This window comes from Corvus brachyrhynchos, unplaced genomic scaffold (genome assembly GCF_000691975.1).
Source record: "Corvus brachyrhynchos isolate BGI_N302 unplaced genomic scaffold, ASM69197v1 scaffold22, whole genome shotgun sequence".
Classification (NCBI taxonomy): Eukaryota; Metazoa; Chordata; class Aves; order Passeriformes; family Corvidae; genus Corvus; species Corvus brachyrhynchos.
Genome location: NW_008238355.1, coordinates 7,181,666 through 7,200,136, shown reverse-complemented (window position 1 = coordinate 7,200,136; position 18,471 = coordinate 7,181,666). Strand labels below are relative to the sequence as shown.

The window sequence follows — 18,471 nt, the reverse complement described above, 5'->3', positions numbered from 1 at the left end:
AAAGCCAAAATATTGTTTGAATATTTCATAGGCTATTATGATTCTCCCCTACCTCTGGCCATGCCTATCCATTACAGATCTAAGTCCCCACAGCTAAAAAGGCCGTTATTTTTTTAGAAGACAAGGCAGCCAGTTCATGGCTGTGGGGGGCAGTGCCACTCATGCAGACACTAATGTCACTAATGTTGTTCCAAGCTCCCTGCCAGCCAGCTGCTTGCAGCAGAGCAGTCAGTCTGACCTTTGGCCAGGAGGAGGAATGGCTCAATAGCATGAGAAGCTGCCTTATCTAATGGATTAAGTACAGAACCCAAGTGAAATGCCACCTTTGACAAGGACTTGCTCTGTTGGCCTTAGCTGAGGCAGTTAACCTTTCTTAGTTTTCCATCTTTAAAATGGGAATTATAATTCCACTCTATCTGTGCTGATGCAAACATGTTGCAACAGACTGATACCATGAATGCTTGAGGTATCTTACAAGGCAAGTCAGTGTAAAGCCACAATGAAGTTAAACTCATTTCCACGGAATATTTCCAGAAAAAAGAATTAATCCCAAGCCATCTTTTCACTGTATGTATAATTATAAATGCTATGTTTAACAAAAAATATACTTTAATAAAATATCTTTAAAAAACATCTTTTAAATCCTGATTTTTCCATTACTATGCTAGAACTGGTACTTAAAATTCAGTAGCTTTGCTGTACATGATATTGGACCAAAGTCTCCAGGTGACCTATATGATAGGACTTGATGAAATATTTTATCTACCATAGAATACTGCCCATCTACTAGATTTTTGTATTTTGTGGAGATAGTTTAAGTGTATATTGAAATCTGTTTGCACTAATTGACAGAGCAAATTACTTTTGGAACCGTATTTCCAAAGGGCCTGTGAATTTATTCCTTCAATTTTATACGCATGGGCTTCCATACCTTTGTGAATTTAATGTTTGTGTTCATCACTCTGACATTTCCTAGCATTTGAAGAACCATTTCAGAGACCATTTTTGCACATGTGATGTTAGGACAGTTTAGCAGGACAGATTTTAGAAAAGACATTTACATTCAGCACAATTAGCTATCTTGGTCTCTTCATCCTACTTTCAAGCACTGTAATCAAAATCTTAACATGGAATTTTCTTAGAAGAGAGGCTGACTTCCAGACATAAAACTGAAAAAGAAAAAAAAAAAAGGAAATCTGACTCATTTTCCATGTTTAGTTTCTCTTCTTTAGAGGAGAAAAAGCCTGAAAGGCTTTTGAAAACAAACCTAAACATCACCGAGCTCTTTAGTAAAATCTCTCTGATATATAAGGTTCTGAAATCACACTACGCAGAAAAAACACAGACAAATGACTAATAATGAGGACAGAAATACAAATAAATTTACTTCTAATGAAGACTGAAGACACAGTAATCAAAGTGTTAAAAATTCATTTCATGCACACTTCATTTGCCTCTTAGCTGATATTTATCACATAATTCTGTGAGAAAGTGGAGGCCTAAGATGCTCCAGATAAATGTCTCAATTAATTGTACAGAGGTAGCCCTCTTTGAGCTGAACCAGAGCTGTGAGCTCTTTATTAAAAGCACTATTCTGTAGCCTGTAACCTTGTTCCTTGACTCCTCTCTAGTTTCCAATTTAAACAAGTCCCCATGCGGCCCACTCTAAAGGGCTTTGTCTCCCTGTCATTGTTATGAGAGCCAAGGCATCCTGGAAGTGTGAAATCAGACCTCATGAGCTGAACGGTTCCCCAGGGAACACAAGACCTCGCAGAAGGTCAAAGTCATGGGCTGGACCATCTGAAAGCGTCTGATCGCTGGTCTGTGACACAGCAAGAAGGGTGGGGGCAGGGGAAGAAGGGAGCCAGGGGGCTAGAATTGAACACATCTTAATTAAAGCCCAAAGACTACAAAACAAGCTATTTTCTACTCAGGCCATCTTATGTAGCTTGAGTTTTGCTCTGCTAATGAATCTGAGCTGCTATTATTCCTTAAAACCAGCACTTCTGCTGAGATCGATCAAACCTGAGGCACATCTTTTCCCACCCTGCTTACTTTTTATCAATGATAAGGCAGAGATTTTGAATTTTATTTCATGACACAAGGAAAAGGAGCAATGCTTCTGCCCCAGTAAAGGAGATACAGGCACAGCCTTGAAAAGCCAGCAGCCTTCCACTACAACCCACCCATACCTGACTACGCTGCAGAGGGAATATATGTATCTGACTATTGCCTAACACTAAACTGTATCACCCTGAAAGGCTTATTGCTTTACTACCCATAATTCATATGGGTTAGGTGAAAGCCATATGCATAAACGTCAGAAGCCAACTGTCATGATGAATCCATTATACTTTAGGTTTTACTGAACGATCAAAAAATCTTTTCATATCAAAGGATGTTACTGCAGCCACAGCACCTATCTTGCCAGGGCTCTACAAGCAGCCAAGTCCTTGAGAAAGACTGATAGAGATACCACAAGCAAGCAAAGATGTATGGAAACAGGAAAATAGCTTCTTGTAGCTCAGGATTTAGGGAGAAAACAGCCATGCACTGAATAGCTAAAACACAATGGAAGATCCAGTTGAAACTTTCTTCTCAGATAGAGAAGGAAAAAGTAAACTTCATTCCCAATATCTTTCCATTCATTAGATTACAGTTTCCAAAAATTATGCTAAAAAATACATAATTTCCAGAAAGGTGTATTTGCTGTGACCACAATTTCCAACAGAACATAATGTTGCATTGGTAGAATCCCTAAAATTCTGTATTGACCATGGAATGACATTGTTTTTCTAGGGGAAACAACCTCAGAGACCCAATAATTTTTCCAAAGGCCCTGGTCCTGAAAGATACCCTATTTTTCAGCTCTACCAAAAACCAAGGTGAGCTTTCAAGCACCAGTGGGGAGTCTCTCAACCCCTCAGTCATTCTTCCTCTCCTCGACCTCCTGGCAAGTGGGTTGAGCAAGAAGTCTGTCTGACTGTTCTTTTCTGGGGTATTTTTAATATCCAGTTATGGCTTGTTCCAGCAGCACCACATTTCAAAACTGGTAATGTCTACTTGCTCCCCTGCCTACAACTTAAGTGAAATTTCAGCTCATCCTCGCACATTATTCTTTGCATGAACATGTGAGGGGGGTTCTAAGCTGAGACCCAAACCACCACCCTTAATCACTCTGTTTTAAAAAAAAAAAAATCTGTACTAACCTTAAGGATTTGAAGCACACCGTCCAACATTAGACTATTGAAACTGGAGGAAAATAACTGCCTTTGGCTATCAACAATTTATTAGGGGCTTAACTAAACTGATCTACTTCAGCAGCATTCCACTGAGTGAGGCTATGAGCTTTCGGAAGAAAGGAGTAAAATTGAGGGTTTCATTAAAAAGTAATTTGTGCTTTTTAGTCATTCATTCAACAGGAGTCTCAATTGCTCTTTATTCACAGAGAGTTAATACAGTATTACAATGCTGCTCAATGTATGGTACAATGGAAAAATTTCACATTTTGAAAGGAAAAAAAATCCTTGCAATGGTAGTAAGATTGATGACTACTTAAAAATTACAGAAATCTTTTTCCCTCTGTGCTTATGTTTAATGATGGAATACTAAGGATTTTAAAAATCTACTCAGCTCAAACTAATAAATTTTGATTTATTACTTCACATGAAAATATTCCTGGAAGTGAAATGGGATATGTTCAGCAGACAGGGAACAGAGCAAAACACACAGGTACTATAGAGTTGTTCTAGCTACTTTTCAGACTCAGGGGCAAAAGATTAACTCTGAAAACACAATACAGGAAGATGAGCAAACTACTCCTTACCTTTTACTCACAGAAGCAACCCTTAGTGGTGCAAGTAACACCAATGACGACAGCACTCTCCACACTAAATACTCAGTTGAATAAAGGTTGGTCAAGGTTTTACACAATTTTTGCAAACATGGTTTATTGACAATCACCAAATACCTATTTTGTTTCTCACTATTACTATATAAAGTTTAATTTTAAATTAATAACTTGTACATAACTACAAGTTACTAAAAATAGCTAAACTACTACAGCAGATAAAAAAACCACTTCATCCTCTTTTCAAAATAGGCAGTTATTTTTGTCCAGAATATACAAGATTTCTGTGACATCTGGAATGTGCAGCCATCTTACAAAATACGTCTGCTGTATAAATGCTTTTTCTTACTAACAAACAGAATATGCAGGACAGGGAAGATACTGAGCACTCTTCCCCATCTTCCTGTCTGTCATCCTTAACACAATGTCTGAAAATTTTTGGTAGCTCTGTACATCTTTAATTGAATCAAATATATTTCCAAAAAAATTGTTCAGCCAGCACAAATAACATGTTGATTTGAAAAGTCGAAGACTGAACAAGGTCAGGGACTGAATTATCCCATTTGCCCCTGAATAACTTAATCTCTCTCTCTGTTCAGACAACATTGGATTATAAGGTCAAACCAGATGAAGGGATCTTTAGAAGCATTTCTACAAACTCACCAAAAATAGAATCTGTTATTTTGTGTGCCACAAACTGGATGATCAGTTTCAGCAATAAAATGTTTGCACTATTACCTTTTCCAAAATACTGGTAGTCATGTTAATTATCAAAAAATATTAAAAAATGAAGAAGCTGCTCTATATCTATATCTTCTCCTGTAACAGAACATTTATTCTAGCTTCCTTTTATTTTCTTCCCATTTCTAAAAGTTTTTTTTATTGTTTTAAGCAGAGAAGGCTATTTTCTGACACAGATGCAGCTCATTTTGCTCCATTCCACTTGGGCGGTATGAAGGTGATTGTACTTAAAGCAGATAACTTGGACATTTCTGCAGAAATACGGTCAGTATGGCTGAAATATTTTTCTTTATTTTGCAAAGCAATATGTCAAATGAACCATTCAACTTACAATGTAAAATAGAAAATTTTTTTAAAAGTCTTATTTCCCTTATCGTAAAAAGATAAGCAGAAGCTACAGCAAACTGCATTCAGTTGAAATGTCTGAAACCAACAACAGCCTTGCTAAATATCTTACATATATCAAGGGGCTCTTTTGGGAACAGCTTTAAAGTAGTAAAGTCTGGAACCCTTTATTTGCCTTGTCCCTTGGAATTCAGCTTTAATGTTGATAAATTTGTATAGTTTCATCCACTAAAAAAAGAAATTTCTTCTACATAATTTTTGTAGGATGTCTGATGGAGAAAAATGTATATTTCACCTTTATGAGAAACAATCTACACAGGGCTCTGCTAGCATTAGAGTTATTTGCTGCCTTGCTTACAAAAGTTTTGTTTGTTTGTGTTTAGATTTTTTCATTAATGAGCAAAAGGTGAAAGTGCACAAACAGAATATAACCTTTAGACAGACTTCTGTTTTAAGCATTTTTTTCCCAGTTCTAAAAAAAACCAAATCTCACTACGGTATTAAGTGTCACAGAAACTAAATGAATCCTTGCCTGTGACATCAGCTGCCATCAATGCTTCTGCCCTGATGACCTTCACCTGAAGAAATCCCACATCGCTGATGTTATGGAACATCATCATTGGACTCTAAAAAATAATAAAAAGAAAAATAATTCTGGATTGCAAAAGAGACTAACCAAAAGTAATATTAATAGTCTCCTCCCTAGCCCAGATGTAAGTTACTGTAATTCTGTCTACATACTCAGACTTCTAAACATTATTCAATGAAGAATGTACAGTTGTTTGCATTTCTTCCTGTATTTTGCAGCTTTAACTTATCAATGAAAATTACAAAGGAAAAGTTACAATATGAGTGATTAAATGTAAGACAAATATTAGTGAATTAATCCCCCAGTACTATGGGAATAACTGTACTTCAAAATTTGAAATTACAGCAGTGTTACTAAAAAAATTAATGCAAAAAATGAAACAACTCTTCTCCTTGAATTATTTTGCAAGACCTATAATTACATTTTCCCTTTGATGGCTCCAGTATTGTCTTGAGCAGTGACCTAGGGCCAATTTAGATTTTTGTAGTTGACTATTATATGCAAGCTTGCATAAACCATATACGCCTATATAAGCTTGCGAATAACATCAGCAAAAGCAATCAAAAGAGGATAACAAAATCTTAGTAATGTTCATAATAATCACATGCAGAAAGGACAAAAAAAGAATTAAAATATGTTGCCAATTCCATGGCAGAAAGCTCTTATCATAAATCATTATATTTTTCAGCATAAATTTCTTCAATGTCTACATGTATTAAAAAGAGGAAGAAAAAAGAGTACACTACACTACACTAACACTTGCATTTATTGATCCAACACAGATTTAGAAAGCTTATTAAAAAACATGTTCCATTGCTGCTCTTTTTTCAAGTAACTAAAACGAACAAACTGGGAGTATTGCACTAATGAGATGTGACATGCTATAATCTAAAACTCTAGCTTTTAATATTATTTAAAATTTGCTGAGTTTTAAATGACAGAACATGGAATGCAACTCTGAATCTGGAATCAATTAATAACTAACCTGGCTCTATTGTTCAGTTCTTAGATAACCTAGTCCCCTAGAACTCCAAAAGAATAAACTAAAATTAGATTTGCAAACCCATATATGTGGTCTCATTTGTGGTTAATTTTGCAAATTCTGTTCATCAATACTAGCCTATACCTTTATTTTAAAATATTTTAAAATCTGGACTAATGTATTTAATGCCTGTAGTCTTTTCTAAAATTTTAATGTGGTGAAACTTTTTCCACTGCCTATGACAATGTCCAGACTTCTACAAAAAGCAAACATCAGGAAAAACATCAAATCAACAATTCCTAATTTATTACAACGGCAAAATTTACTGTTATGAGAAATGAGAATAAATTACATCACTGAATCTAAAAACCCCAGATGCTGCTTAAATGAAATATTAAATGTCAGCTTGGAAAAACAACAGTATGTTTTTGCACAGAAAATCTATCTATTAAGATGTTACATATACAATATGCATCCCTGTCTTTCTATTAATAAGATAATTCTAACAGTTAAATCACAGATATTAATTTCACAAACCCCAGCTGACCACTTACTATTTACAGTGAAGATTTGACCTTGCTACACTGAACTAAAAATCCAATTAAGTATAGTAGCCCATATGTTATATACATGCATCCTGTTATAATGGGATAGCAGTAAATAATTTTTACCAATTTTAATAAAATAGTCATCATAAATATGACTTCAAAATACTGATGGTCAGCTTCAATCAGCACACACTCTACCCCTTGTTTATGTGCTTACAAACTGAGAGTAGCAGAGATGGTGTTACAGATAGCACTGATATAATTCAAAAGCGTCTTGGCATCCTTCATTTATTGCAATGATGATCAGGGTTTGGAAGCTTCTTATCAGAACTGGTACCAGAACAGAGATAGTTCTGCTGTAATATGCATGATGAAAATGACAGGATTTACAAATATGTTTCCACATTCTACTCAAGTTTCCCAATGACCAAAACACCAAGCTGTAGAAATAAAACAAAGCAAAAACCGAATACAAAGCAAGACAAGCAAAGGCACCCACTTCCTCTGATGCCATACAGTCCCCCTTTTTCCAAATTTCATCCTGGTTAGGTCACTCTTCAAAAGGGTGCCAGTGCTGTATTTCGCTTTGACATCTTTGTTAGAATCCCACAGAATTTTCAAACTTTTATTTCCAGAAAGTAGCTGGCTTAGATTCTTTTACTACACATACTAACTAGGGATACTGATGAAAATGAATACCATGCCACGACAGAGGCTCTGGGAGAAGCAAATTACTTTAACACATTACTTTAAATATATAACTTTAAGTAATAGTTTATCAGGTGATATTCTGCCTTCTTATTTATGATTATTGTTCAAGGTATCAAAAACCCACATAGTTTCTGAAGCCTAGAATTTCCATAGCAGAGGAATCTGTGATTTTCTGGGAATCTTTTCAGCCCTCAGTAGATGGGTAAAGATTGAAATGCTCTGGAGATGAGTCTTCTTTATTTTTTTAATGAAAGGCTGTATAATATATTTTCTGTATGGCTGCAGCAGCTGTCAGGAAGAGCATCTCAGTTCGGCTCTATTATGGGAGAAGCAATACCCCATCCTATGGCATTGAGATACACTGAGGGGCTAGTACTGATTGACAGCTTGTCACCATGACGTCTTATTCCATCTCTGTTATGGAGAAAATTAATGTCACACCACCAGCCTTATGACTCGCTGTCATCTTAGAACTGCTCACCTTTTATCAATGCTCTAAATAACATTTCAAGCCCATCGTCTCACAGTGGACAATCTGGTCAAGGGACATTAAATCGGATGACTGTGAAATGTCATAATAAAAATGGAATGCTAACAACTTCTCTAAACTAGCTCCTCTGGTTTTTAAACTGTGACAAGGGGGACCATGAGTTCAGCACACCAGTTCTGAAAAGGTCATACAATCTCTCTTGGTCTGTACCCATTAATGTGCCCCCCTCCTCACCCCAAAAGGAATTAATCTTTTCAGACAATTGTGGTAAAATAATGGTTCAAACAGTAATGCCTGTTTAATTTGTAAGGCTCTGATGTTCAGCTACAAATGGTTAAGTGACAGTAATAGAGTCATTTTCTAAGGCTATTTGATCTGATGGCAAGGTCAGCTCATTAACTGTTTTTGGCTGTAGAAAGGGTGCAAAATACATTTCTCAAATGGAAACTAGATTTTTTTAAGAGAACGGAAACCCCAAAATACTGCCACTCAACAGGGAACTCTACATCTTGCTAATTGCATACGTTGTCTTTGTATTAGTTCTGAAGTGGAGATATGAATACCAAAGTCAAATTCAACATCAGTGAAAATAAACTACTTGAATTAAGTTAATCCTGGTAATTTCTTTCTTCTGCTGGTAATTTTAATAAAAACCGTAGAATTTATCAAAAAGGTATGTAAATGCCACAATTTTCAGAAACACATGAGAAAGTCATACCTCTGCAATATGAATATCTTCCCAAAATTTAAATGTTTTCAAATGCAGACAGCAATGTAAATATATGAACAGACACATATCCTTGTATATGCAAGAAACAGGAATAAACCAGATCAATCTTATGCCACGTAATTATGCTTTACACTGGGGAAAAAAATTGAGGATTTAGGAAAAATGATTAATAGTACAGTCATAGCATGTTTCTATACTGCTACTGAAATAATCAAAACCATCAGTATCACTCGTCTGCCATATCATCACATAGAATAAGCCACAGAAATATGTTATTGTTGCTGTTGGTAGCAAGAACTATGGCACCTCAAAAACATATCCATCAAAAAATTATTCCATTTAGAGACATCTATTTTGACAACCGCAGACTGTCTTGGTAGATTCCAAAATGTGCAATAACTCTCTTAATTGTAATTATTTTTCAGAGATGGTGGACAATACCTTAGCCTTCAGTTCATTTTGGAATATTATATTTAGCCTCACTAAGTCACCTCTATTAAATTGTGTTTATGATAACACTATTGGTGTATGAGTTGTACAAGCATTAGCAGACAGCTGATTCAGTGGAGATAGACAGAATAAATTTGCTGAAGCACACATCCTGCTAATCTGTTTGAAGAATATTGTACAGCATTAGTACTAGGACTTCATGTTATCTGCACAGCCTGATAAGGTACATCTTTATTAAATTCAGTTATTGAAAGGATGTCCGTCATGGAATAGGAATATTCTAAAATCTTAAAAATAAATTAAGCATCCTCTTTGATAGTCAGAGCTTGGTTAATGGCTGAGTGTCTAGAGAAGCCCTTCTAAACACCTGGCAGCATTGCACAATAAAAGCTTTGTAATTGCAAGTGGAAATAGCATTTTTTTCTTTCTTTCTTCATGTGCAGTGAGACAGTCACTCTTAGTGATTTAGGTATTAGCAAACGCTGGAGTAAGAGCTCCCCTCTCTGTCGCTTTGATAAAACTACAAAGATTCTGTGTAATGTGAGGACACTGGGATATTAAAATAATCTGCTTCAGAATATTTTAAAATGGAAACATTGTTTGAAACAATTATTTTCACGTGCTTCAGCCTCTAATATGAAGATAAAAAATAGATTCTCTTGCCCTTTAACAGATGATCCAAAAAAAGCTGAAAACCATTAGCACCTCAAACTATTTGGCATAAACAATCACTAGAAACTGTACAGTTGCTGCATGATCCCTTAGTTACTTTCTGCTTGGTAAAATTTATCTGCAAGGCAGTAAAATTACTTTCATTATGTGACATCTTTTCAAACAGTTGAATTACCATGTAAAAAATATCTTATTGTATGAAGAGCATTTGTAGCCTTCTTATGTTATTTATACCAGCTGTAACTACTTGTATATTAATAACTAGTTTAAATGATTGTCATTGGCTAGGTGTGATTAGAATAGAAGAGATACATTTAGATTTTCCCCTCATAATAATTATTTTTTATAAAGGCCAATATTTTTTTAACAAAGGGTGAAAGAGAACTTCATACATATCTCTTCAGTATCTCCTCTCGCTCCTTCTGGTCCTCTAGGGAGTTGATGGAGAGGTCAGAGATAGTGACTGCAGCTGAGGCTGTGAGAGTGACCAGCAATACCAGGTATCCCTCTCCCTCCTCTAGCGGCATCTCCAGCTTGTGGGTTTGTTCTTTACTCAGGGTCGACAGGTCAACCTGGCACCTAGAAACACACATTCTCCATCAGCATGTGATTTTACTCACATCGAACAAGAGCACATTGGCTTGCTTGCATGCAAATGGACAAAATACCCAAGTAAGCAGAAACTCCATCCCAGCTTCCAAAAAAAATTCTAAATTTCTCTTCAGCTTTAACAGATGCTGCTTGTTTCTTTCTTTTTAGAGCTACACAAACAGTTTTGAAGTGAAAAATCAAATTAATAAGAATTTAATGATACTAGAGACAAGATTAGCTAATACTTACTCAAATGCAAAGAGAAGTTTAAAAAATCCAGCTCAGATGCATATTTTACTTCTAATTACACCTCTTGTATAAACACAAAACATAAGTTTTCATGTGAACACTTTTCCACCTAACAACAGTAAAAATCCTTTCTTAAAAAATAAAATTCTACATGGACTTAATTGCGATGGCATGAAGATGACTGGGCATAGAAAAGCTCAACTTATGCACCCTCCTGAAAGGCTCAGCTCTCATGCAGTAAACTGTGCGTTGGTCAAATCTTCATGCAGGCACTCAGGCTAAAATCTGATGCCACAATCCCCAACAGTCATTTTATTATATAATAAAATGTCTCAGGTTGTAATGAGCAGGGACTACATACAACTGTGCAGAGTGTGTGCAGAGTGGCTAAAGCCAGTCTGCCCTGCTTGATCCCCTTCTGAGTAACTCTGGGTGTTCCGTACATGAACTAATGAGGAATGATTCCATACATGCCAGACAGCAGAAACAGCTTTGCAACATCTTTAGAAATATAAGGCAAAGCAGAGAAGGAAGAAGAAGATCTCTGCTACCAAAGAGCTGACTATAACCTGTTAAATAAAACAATAATATCTTAGTGTTGGTGATTAGTTTGTGCATGGTTTAGATGTTTTAATACTTCAATTTATATAATGCACAAGGTTCAACATTCCTAGATTGCAATTTGAGCATGTACAGAAATTCAATGTCTGTGTCAAATGCAATGCCAGCTTGGGATGAGAATTTTTGTGAAAAAGCACTATTTGGAATACTTATAGCATCCCAAAATGAGTTTTGCCAACTTTTTGCTCTAAATAAAACCACTAATAATACTGAAGTAAAATAAATTAATACATTTGATATATAGGTTAGCCACTGAACACTCTACTTTGAACAGCAATTATTCAATGTGATAAGCACATGTACTACATGCCACTAATTCACTAAACTAAATATCTAGCAAACTCTTTTCATAAAATGTCAATTGATTTTGAAGACAAAGCTAATGTGGTCACTGTAGGGCCAATAAACTGATAAAAAGGTGGCAGACATGAAAAAATAGCCATTTAAGGATAGGAAATAGCCAATTATGAGAATAAATGCAGCTTCATAAAATGAGCATTGTGCTATCACAGGCAGATCACATTTACTACAAGAAAACTGTCTTTTTTTTTTTTATTTACTGCCTGTTGTGCAGCTGCCTAAACTAGTGCAAAGCTCATATTGTAACAAGGTTCAATTATCCTACAATGAAAAAAATTCAAAGTCATGTAACATTCTCAGCTTAATGCTTTTCTTCTATTTTGAACTCTTTGGATGATAGGGAATGAGAAATTAAATTAGCAATAGTAAGGAAAAATAAAGCTGTTGCTATCAGTGCAGCTGATAGTCAATACAAGTTTTGTACACGTACATAAATGGTCAAATTTTTATTTAGGATGCAGTGAAGAATACGAAGCCCTCCTTAAAATAACAAATATTCTAATCAGGCATTCAAAGCTGTAGTAGGTTAAAATACCACTGGTATTAAATACTTTTTGATAGTTTCTTTCAGAGCAGATACCCCTCAAAAATAGGACAGCAACAATACTGAGTCTTCAACCAATAATCATTTAAAGAACCAGTCCAAACTCTCTTAAAGTCAGTAAAAGAATCAGAAAGCCATTTTTCCAGTAATGCAGAAATAATCCACCCCTCACTCAAAAACAGGCAACAAAAGCTACCACACATATATCCATCAGAAAAAAGCAATGAGTGTAAAATTACGAGGTCTACATCAGGGCTACAAGATTGGATTTCTTCAATTCTTGAAGTTATAACACTTTAGCAACATAAGTAGTCCATGATGGTTTTTTATTTAGGCAAAAAGGAGCAACTGACAATTTGATTTTACCTGTGCACCTTTCCTACAGCAATGAAATATTCCTAATAGCACCAGATCTAGAACAGATTACCTGAGAAATATATATCTATCACCTGCTTGATAAATCTTCATGAACAGGCCATCACCAGCTTGTTATTTCCTAAAATCATGCAAAGGGTAGGAAGTGAAGTGGAAAATTTTTTACAGTAAAAACCTTAACCATTTTAAAGGAAAATTATCCTCTCGAGGGCCCTCAGATAATTTGATAAAAATATAGGGTTATTCCATTAAGGACTGTCACCTTTGTGCTTTATAGGTCTGGGTTTAAGAGTGTCTCTATGCACACACAGTCAGGTGAAAGCAGATTTCTCACCCTGTGCCAGGTCCTCTGCCCTGGCCTTGCAGGAGATGCAGCCTACGTGCACCTAACCTGAAAGTGCTGAGGCTCAAGGAGCATCCAGCACAAGGGACGCATATTTACTACATGTGCTTCAGTAAAATGGTATGATGTTCCAATCTAATGACACTGTAAGAAAAATTGCAATCTTTTCCCATTAGTAGTTGATATTTTTCATGATAAAAAACCAACTTTGTTTGATCTCATGCCAAATTATCCTAAAAAAAAAAGAAAAAAAAGAATGAAATAATTTTTTGTTAGATATCCTCTGTCCTCACCAGATCTTTGTATGGGACCAAAAAAAGTGAAGGAAGTCTGGTTTTATTAAGCTAATACCTAAACCCTAACCCTATCCTAGAATAACCTTGACAGACTCCAATAGGAAAACCACAGGACTCCTTTTTATATTACATTTCCTTAGAAGGACTGAAGCTAACAAAAACCTTCAAAAAATAAGTACCTGTTTGGAAAATACCTGTTTTCCAAATGTAAATGTCTTTGGAAAGCTCAAGTTGATGAATGTCCCTTTATGTTTTACTGAAATTATATACAAATATTCCAAGCTTTAAAGCTTTAGCAATGCTTACTTTTATATCAGTTAAAATGTTCTCTAAAAATAAATTTATTTCCTACAGCTGTCTCTCCATGGAGGACAAAGAATTTTTGAGGATGAAGGTGAACTTCTATGTTACCAGAAAGTGGTGCAGAATGAGCGAGAAATTTTTGTCCCATTTTCTCAAACTGAGGACCATGAAAAATGACAGCCATTTTGAGAAGGCCGAAAGCTGCATATGACCAGCAGCTGTCACACTGAAAACATGAGACAATAGTAACTTTGGACAATCCTGTTTCTTAAGGAATTATTATTTACATGCTGCTGCTAAAGGAAAAGACTTCCTCCACCTGTAATGAGATCAGCCTGAAGAATTACAGACAAAAAATTGCCATTAACTCCACAGACATTTCCAAGCATGACTATAAATCACACAGTAGTTTTTAGGGCAGTTTGAGTTTTTCTGTATCTTCCATGCTGTATGGCCCCTTCAGTGCATCCTGGTTTCAGCACTACAAGTGGTGGGCAGAAGCACTGGAACAATTTCCCTGGCTGGCTGGCCCTTCGGAAAGAGGCATAGGGGCATGTATCCCACCTATCAGTTCAACTTATGAACACTACCAGGCACCATGTGTATCTGGATTTTCACATCTTGAGAGATCAGAAGGGAGAAAAACCACAAAAGTGCATCAAGCTCATGTGCCAAAGTTATCGCAGATAAATTGCTCAAAAACAGGGTACAGTTCCCATGGAGGAAGATTTGAAGGTTCAAGGGGAATCTACCACTTGTCTGAAACTGTGTTCAGTGTGTTAATCACAAAAAATTTTAGAAATATATTTCAGATTTATTTTTAATTTGAATATATCTGGCCTTTGGTTCTTTTATGCCTTTCCTTACCAGTTGAAAAACCCTTTAGTGTTTCATGTTTTCTTCTACTGAAGGAACTCATACACTATAATCATATCTCTTCTTGATCTTCCTTTTGATATGCTAAACACCTTCAGCTCCCTATACATTTCCTAGGAACATATCTCCTACAGCCCTCAAATGACTTTTTGTAACTTTTCTGATCCAGTGAAATTCTCCTGCATCCTTTTTAAAGTGTGGAAGGCAGAACTATATGTAGTATTTTATTATCAGCATGTCTAACAGGTAAAAATCACCTCCCCTCTTTAGTTCTAACAGAACCTGGAATATAAGACTGTGTTGGCACCCTGGTGAAATATTCTTGCTAATGAATGAATTACAAAGGTAGCGACATGACATAGAAGGCCTCTTAAAAGCCAGGTGGCCAGGCAAGTGAGAGACAGCAGATAGTGAGATCGTTTTCTCACATGACAAAATAAAGCATAAAAGAGGAACTGGCAGAATCCTAAGTGATAGGGACAGAAAAGCACCACTTGGCTACAAACCAGGCAACTTAATTACCATCATGACTTGTTCAGGAACACAGATTTTTAACTCCACTGTGATCCAGGTCTATGCTGCTCCAAAGGATGCCAAGGAGAGGAAACTGTGTGATTCCACAATTAGAACTGAGCTGGACACACATCAGAAGCAGCAAGGCATGAACTGCTACAATTTGTGAGACTCCATATCCTTTATGAGCAGAGTAAAATGTTCCAGTAAAATCAAGAAACAAAAGCAGAGGGAAAATTTTGCAAAGCACTAGCAGAAAATGACACATCTCAGAAACACTGAATGTTGACTGCAGTAATGTGAATTTCTTGGAAGAACTGGAGCGTGACATTTTTAACTGTAAAGATAATGAGAAATAAATTAAATTATGGACTCCACATGACGCTTGTGATAGGTGGTTGATAGAGGTGTTAAGACTGAAAACCAGGGAAGCTCCCAAAGGGGTTGGAGACTGTACCTCAGCTAAGTAGGACATTGACTAAGGACAAGAGTGGTGCTTAGCTGGGGAAGATGGGAGAGCAGACCTCAGCAGGACCTGAAGAACAGTGCTGTCAGTTGCTACATAGCAACACATGGAAGGCAGGAAAGAGCCCTGCAGTTTGGGGTAAATCAGTCATAGTAACAGAAATATGAGAGCTCCATGAAATACAATTTCACCAGACACCAAGCAATGCCTGAATACAAAATTACTGTTTATTGCTTGCTAAAAGAAATACAGTCCATGCCACAATATGCTGCTGATGGATTTTGAAATCACAGGTTACCTTTTTCCTAAGCATAGTTCTTCACTATAAAACTAGAGATTTACTTTTGATATTGCACAAGCAGAAATTACTTAAAATTGGTTTCTCATGTGGTATTTCCTAGGTTGTCCCCATGGCACAACCACATATTACAGACTGTTAGTGCTGTCACCAGTGCAATCTCTCTGCAGCAAAATTAACGCTTTCATCTGCTAAATTAGTCTATTGCTATAAACACTATGTCTCCCTATACAGTTCTCTCCTCACTAGTTGGCCCAAGAAATTTTGCAAGAGCTTTCACACAGCTCCAATCTGTGCCTTTCATAAATTGTCACAAAACCCTATTTGCACTCTTCACCATTTTCTACACACTGTCACTCTCCTCATGTCTAAGCTGGCCATTCCATGTTTCCTTCTCCCTTCCTCTTATTTTGCCACTCTTCAAGAAGTAGACTGCCATATGTGAGAAGACATAGGGTCAGAAGAAGGATTTGTAAACAGCCCAGCTTGTGTGCAGCACTCTGTATCTCAGCATACGTTGGGGAATACTACCAATTTCGCATCAGAACACGACAATAACAACTGTCAGTAAGTGTTGCAAATAATACAATATCTGGTAAGAGAAAGTTACCGAAGATTTGTGAGCAAAAACTGAAGCTTTCTTGGCTTTCTAGCAGAACAGAAGTGCCTCTGCATTAGTAGAGTAAAGATGTGCTGAGATAGGAATAAATAAGATATGGAATACCTAAAGGCCAAATTTTGAGATGTAGTATTACATCTGTCTCCTTTTGACAACAATCAGAAATGGAGATGGCTCAGCACATCACAGGATATTTCAAACACAGACCTGGCAGTAGCACTTTTAGATTTTAATGTTATTTTACATCAAGAAATGCATCTGCAATTAATTTAACTTTAGTCATCGTGTATAATCAACACAGGATTATAAAGACAGACTATTGGTTGTGTGCTCTTCTGTGTTTGCACAGAATTGCTGTGTAATTCACATGTGCACACAGTTCAAGTCAAATTATAATATTATGTTTACATTTTTAACATAATATATCTTCCCAAAGTTACTTCAACATGCAGAAATTTTCAAACTGCGACGCAAAAAACATTTTTGAAAGCCCAGAATAATAATGTACTATTTAGATTTCCAGAGGAAACCATCTTGTTTACAGAGTTTTGCAAAATTGAGGAAACTTCAAGACTTGTCAATTTTAACATTAACATGAACTTCACAAATACTGTTCAAAACCTTCTTCTCGGGCAACAGAAAATTGCCAGTATTTTAACATAAATCACAGTCTCCACAATATCTCTAGAAAAAGATCTGGGAAGAAACACTTGCCATAGCATATTTAGTGTCCTTCACCCAAATTCAGATGCATGTTGGAGTACTCATATACAACTTCATAGCATCACTCAGTTCTCTGTGATAATGCTCAGTCTCCCATAGCAAAATTACATAAATGTCAGTGTGGGGAAAAAAAACCCCAAACCATAAATACTTTATAATTTTGTATTTTTAAAATAAAATCCAACTATTATTTAGAACTTTGATAGCATATTCCCATGCTTTCAGATTAATCATAGAATCATAGTTGCATATCATTTGTATTTATGTACACCCAAAAGCCACTCTATGATTGCATTACCACGAAAAAACTAAACAGACAAGGCATAGCAGACTAGGTATTATAAACCTAAATACCTAATTTTCAATATTTTAACTTTTGTATTTCATAAAATCCATTTTATGGATGTTCACAAGACCAACGTGAATTTTTGTGTCAGTATTTAGAGAGATCATGGGAAATTTCACTTTGCTACAGATAAAATTAATACACAGCCTCAATGAATTCGCTACACACAAGGCCTTTTTCTTATTTTGCATCAGATGGGAAAAAAGACAATAGCATCTATAAATACTTATGAAAATAGATATAGATGAAGTCAGCAGTAATTTCCTGGCACAAAATAAAAGCAAAATTCAATGTCATTTTAAAGATAAATGTGCATTTTTCATACCAATTAATAATGCTATAAATCCCTCTACACTGGATTGCAAATAACTTCAGCTGAATAAAATTGCATGACATGGGATTTACTTATTCTCTATGTTCACAGAAACAACTTGTTCTCTGACAGCACTCATTCTTGGCAATTTATTGCAGCTGTCAGCAGCCCATTTGTTCAGATTAGTGCTATGCATAAAGGTGTAACAGTCATGAGGATTTATTAACTGATTATCGTAAAGGTGACAGTCAGAATTGCCTTCAAAAACATAAATGATAAGAAAGCTAAATAATTACATGACGATTAAAATCACCTTCATTTAAATCTTAGTATTACCAACATGAACTTACTGCAGTACGTTTTTAATCACAGGAGCATATTGAGTCAATATAGAACATAAATTATTTTCTCACAGCAAAAACATGTGAATGTTAAATATACTCACACTGAAAAATATATATACATACATATATATTTCTACTTATCACATGAAGCAATGACTAATGTCACTTATGCAAGTCTATATA

At 35.8% G+C, this 18,471-nt stretch overlaps 1 protein-coding gene across 8 annotated transcripts in view; it reads right to left on the bottom strand.

Moving 5' to 3' along the window:
• Positions 1–18,471, bottom strand: part of MCTP1 (multiple C2 and transmembrane domain containing 1) — a 235,269-nt gene that overhangs the window by 125,276 nt on the left and 91,522 nt on the right. For all 8 annotated transcript variants that reach the window (XM_008634576.2, XM_017735425.1, XM_017735426.1 and 5 more), the window contains 2 exons: positions 10,501–10,687; positions 5,469–5,562 (listed from right to left, as the gene is read on the bottom strand). In XM_008634576.2, the coding sequence (XP_008632798.2) occupies positions 5,469–5,562; positions 10,501–10,687 (281 nt within the window). The remainder of the gene's footprint in view (positions 1–5,468; positions 5,563–10,500; positions 10,688–18,471) is intronic.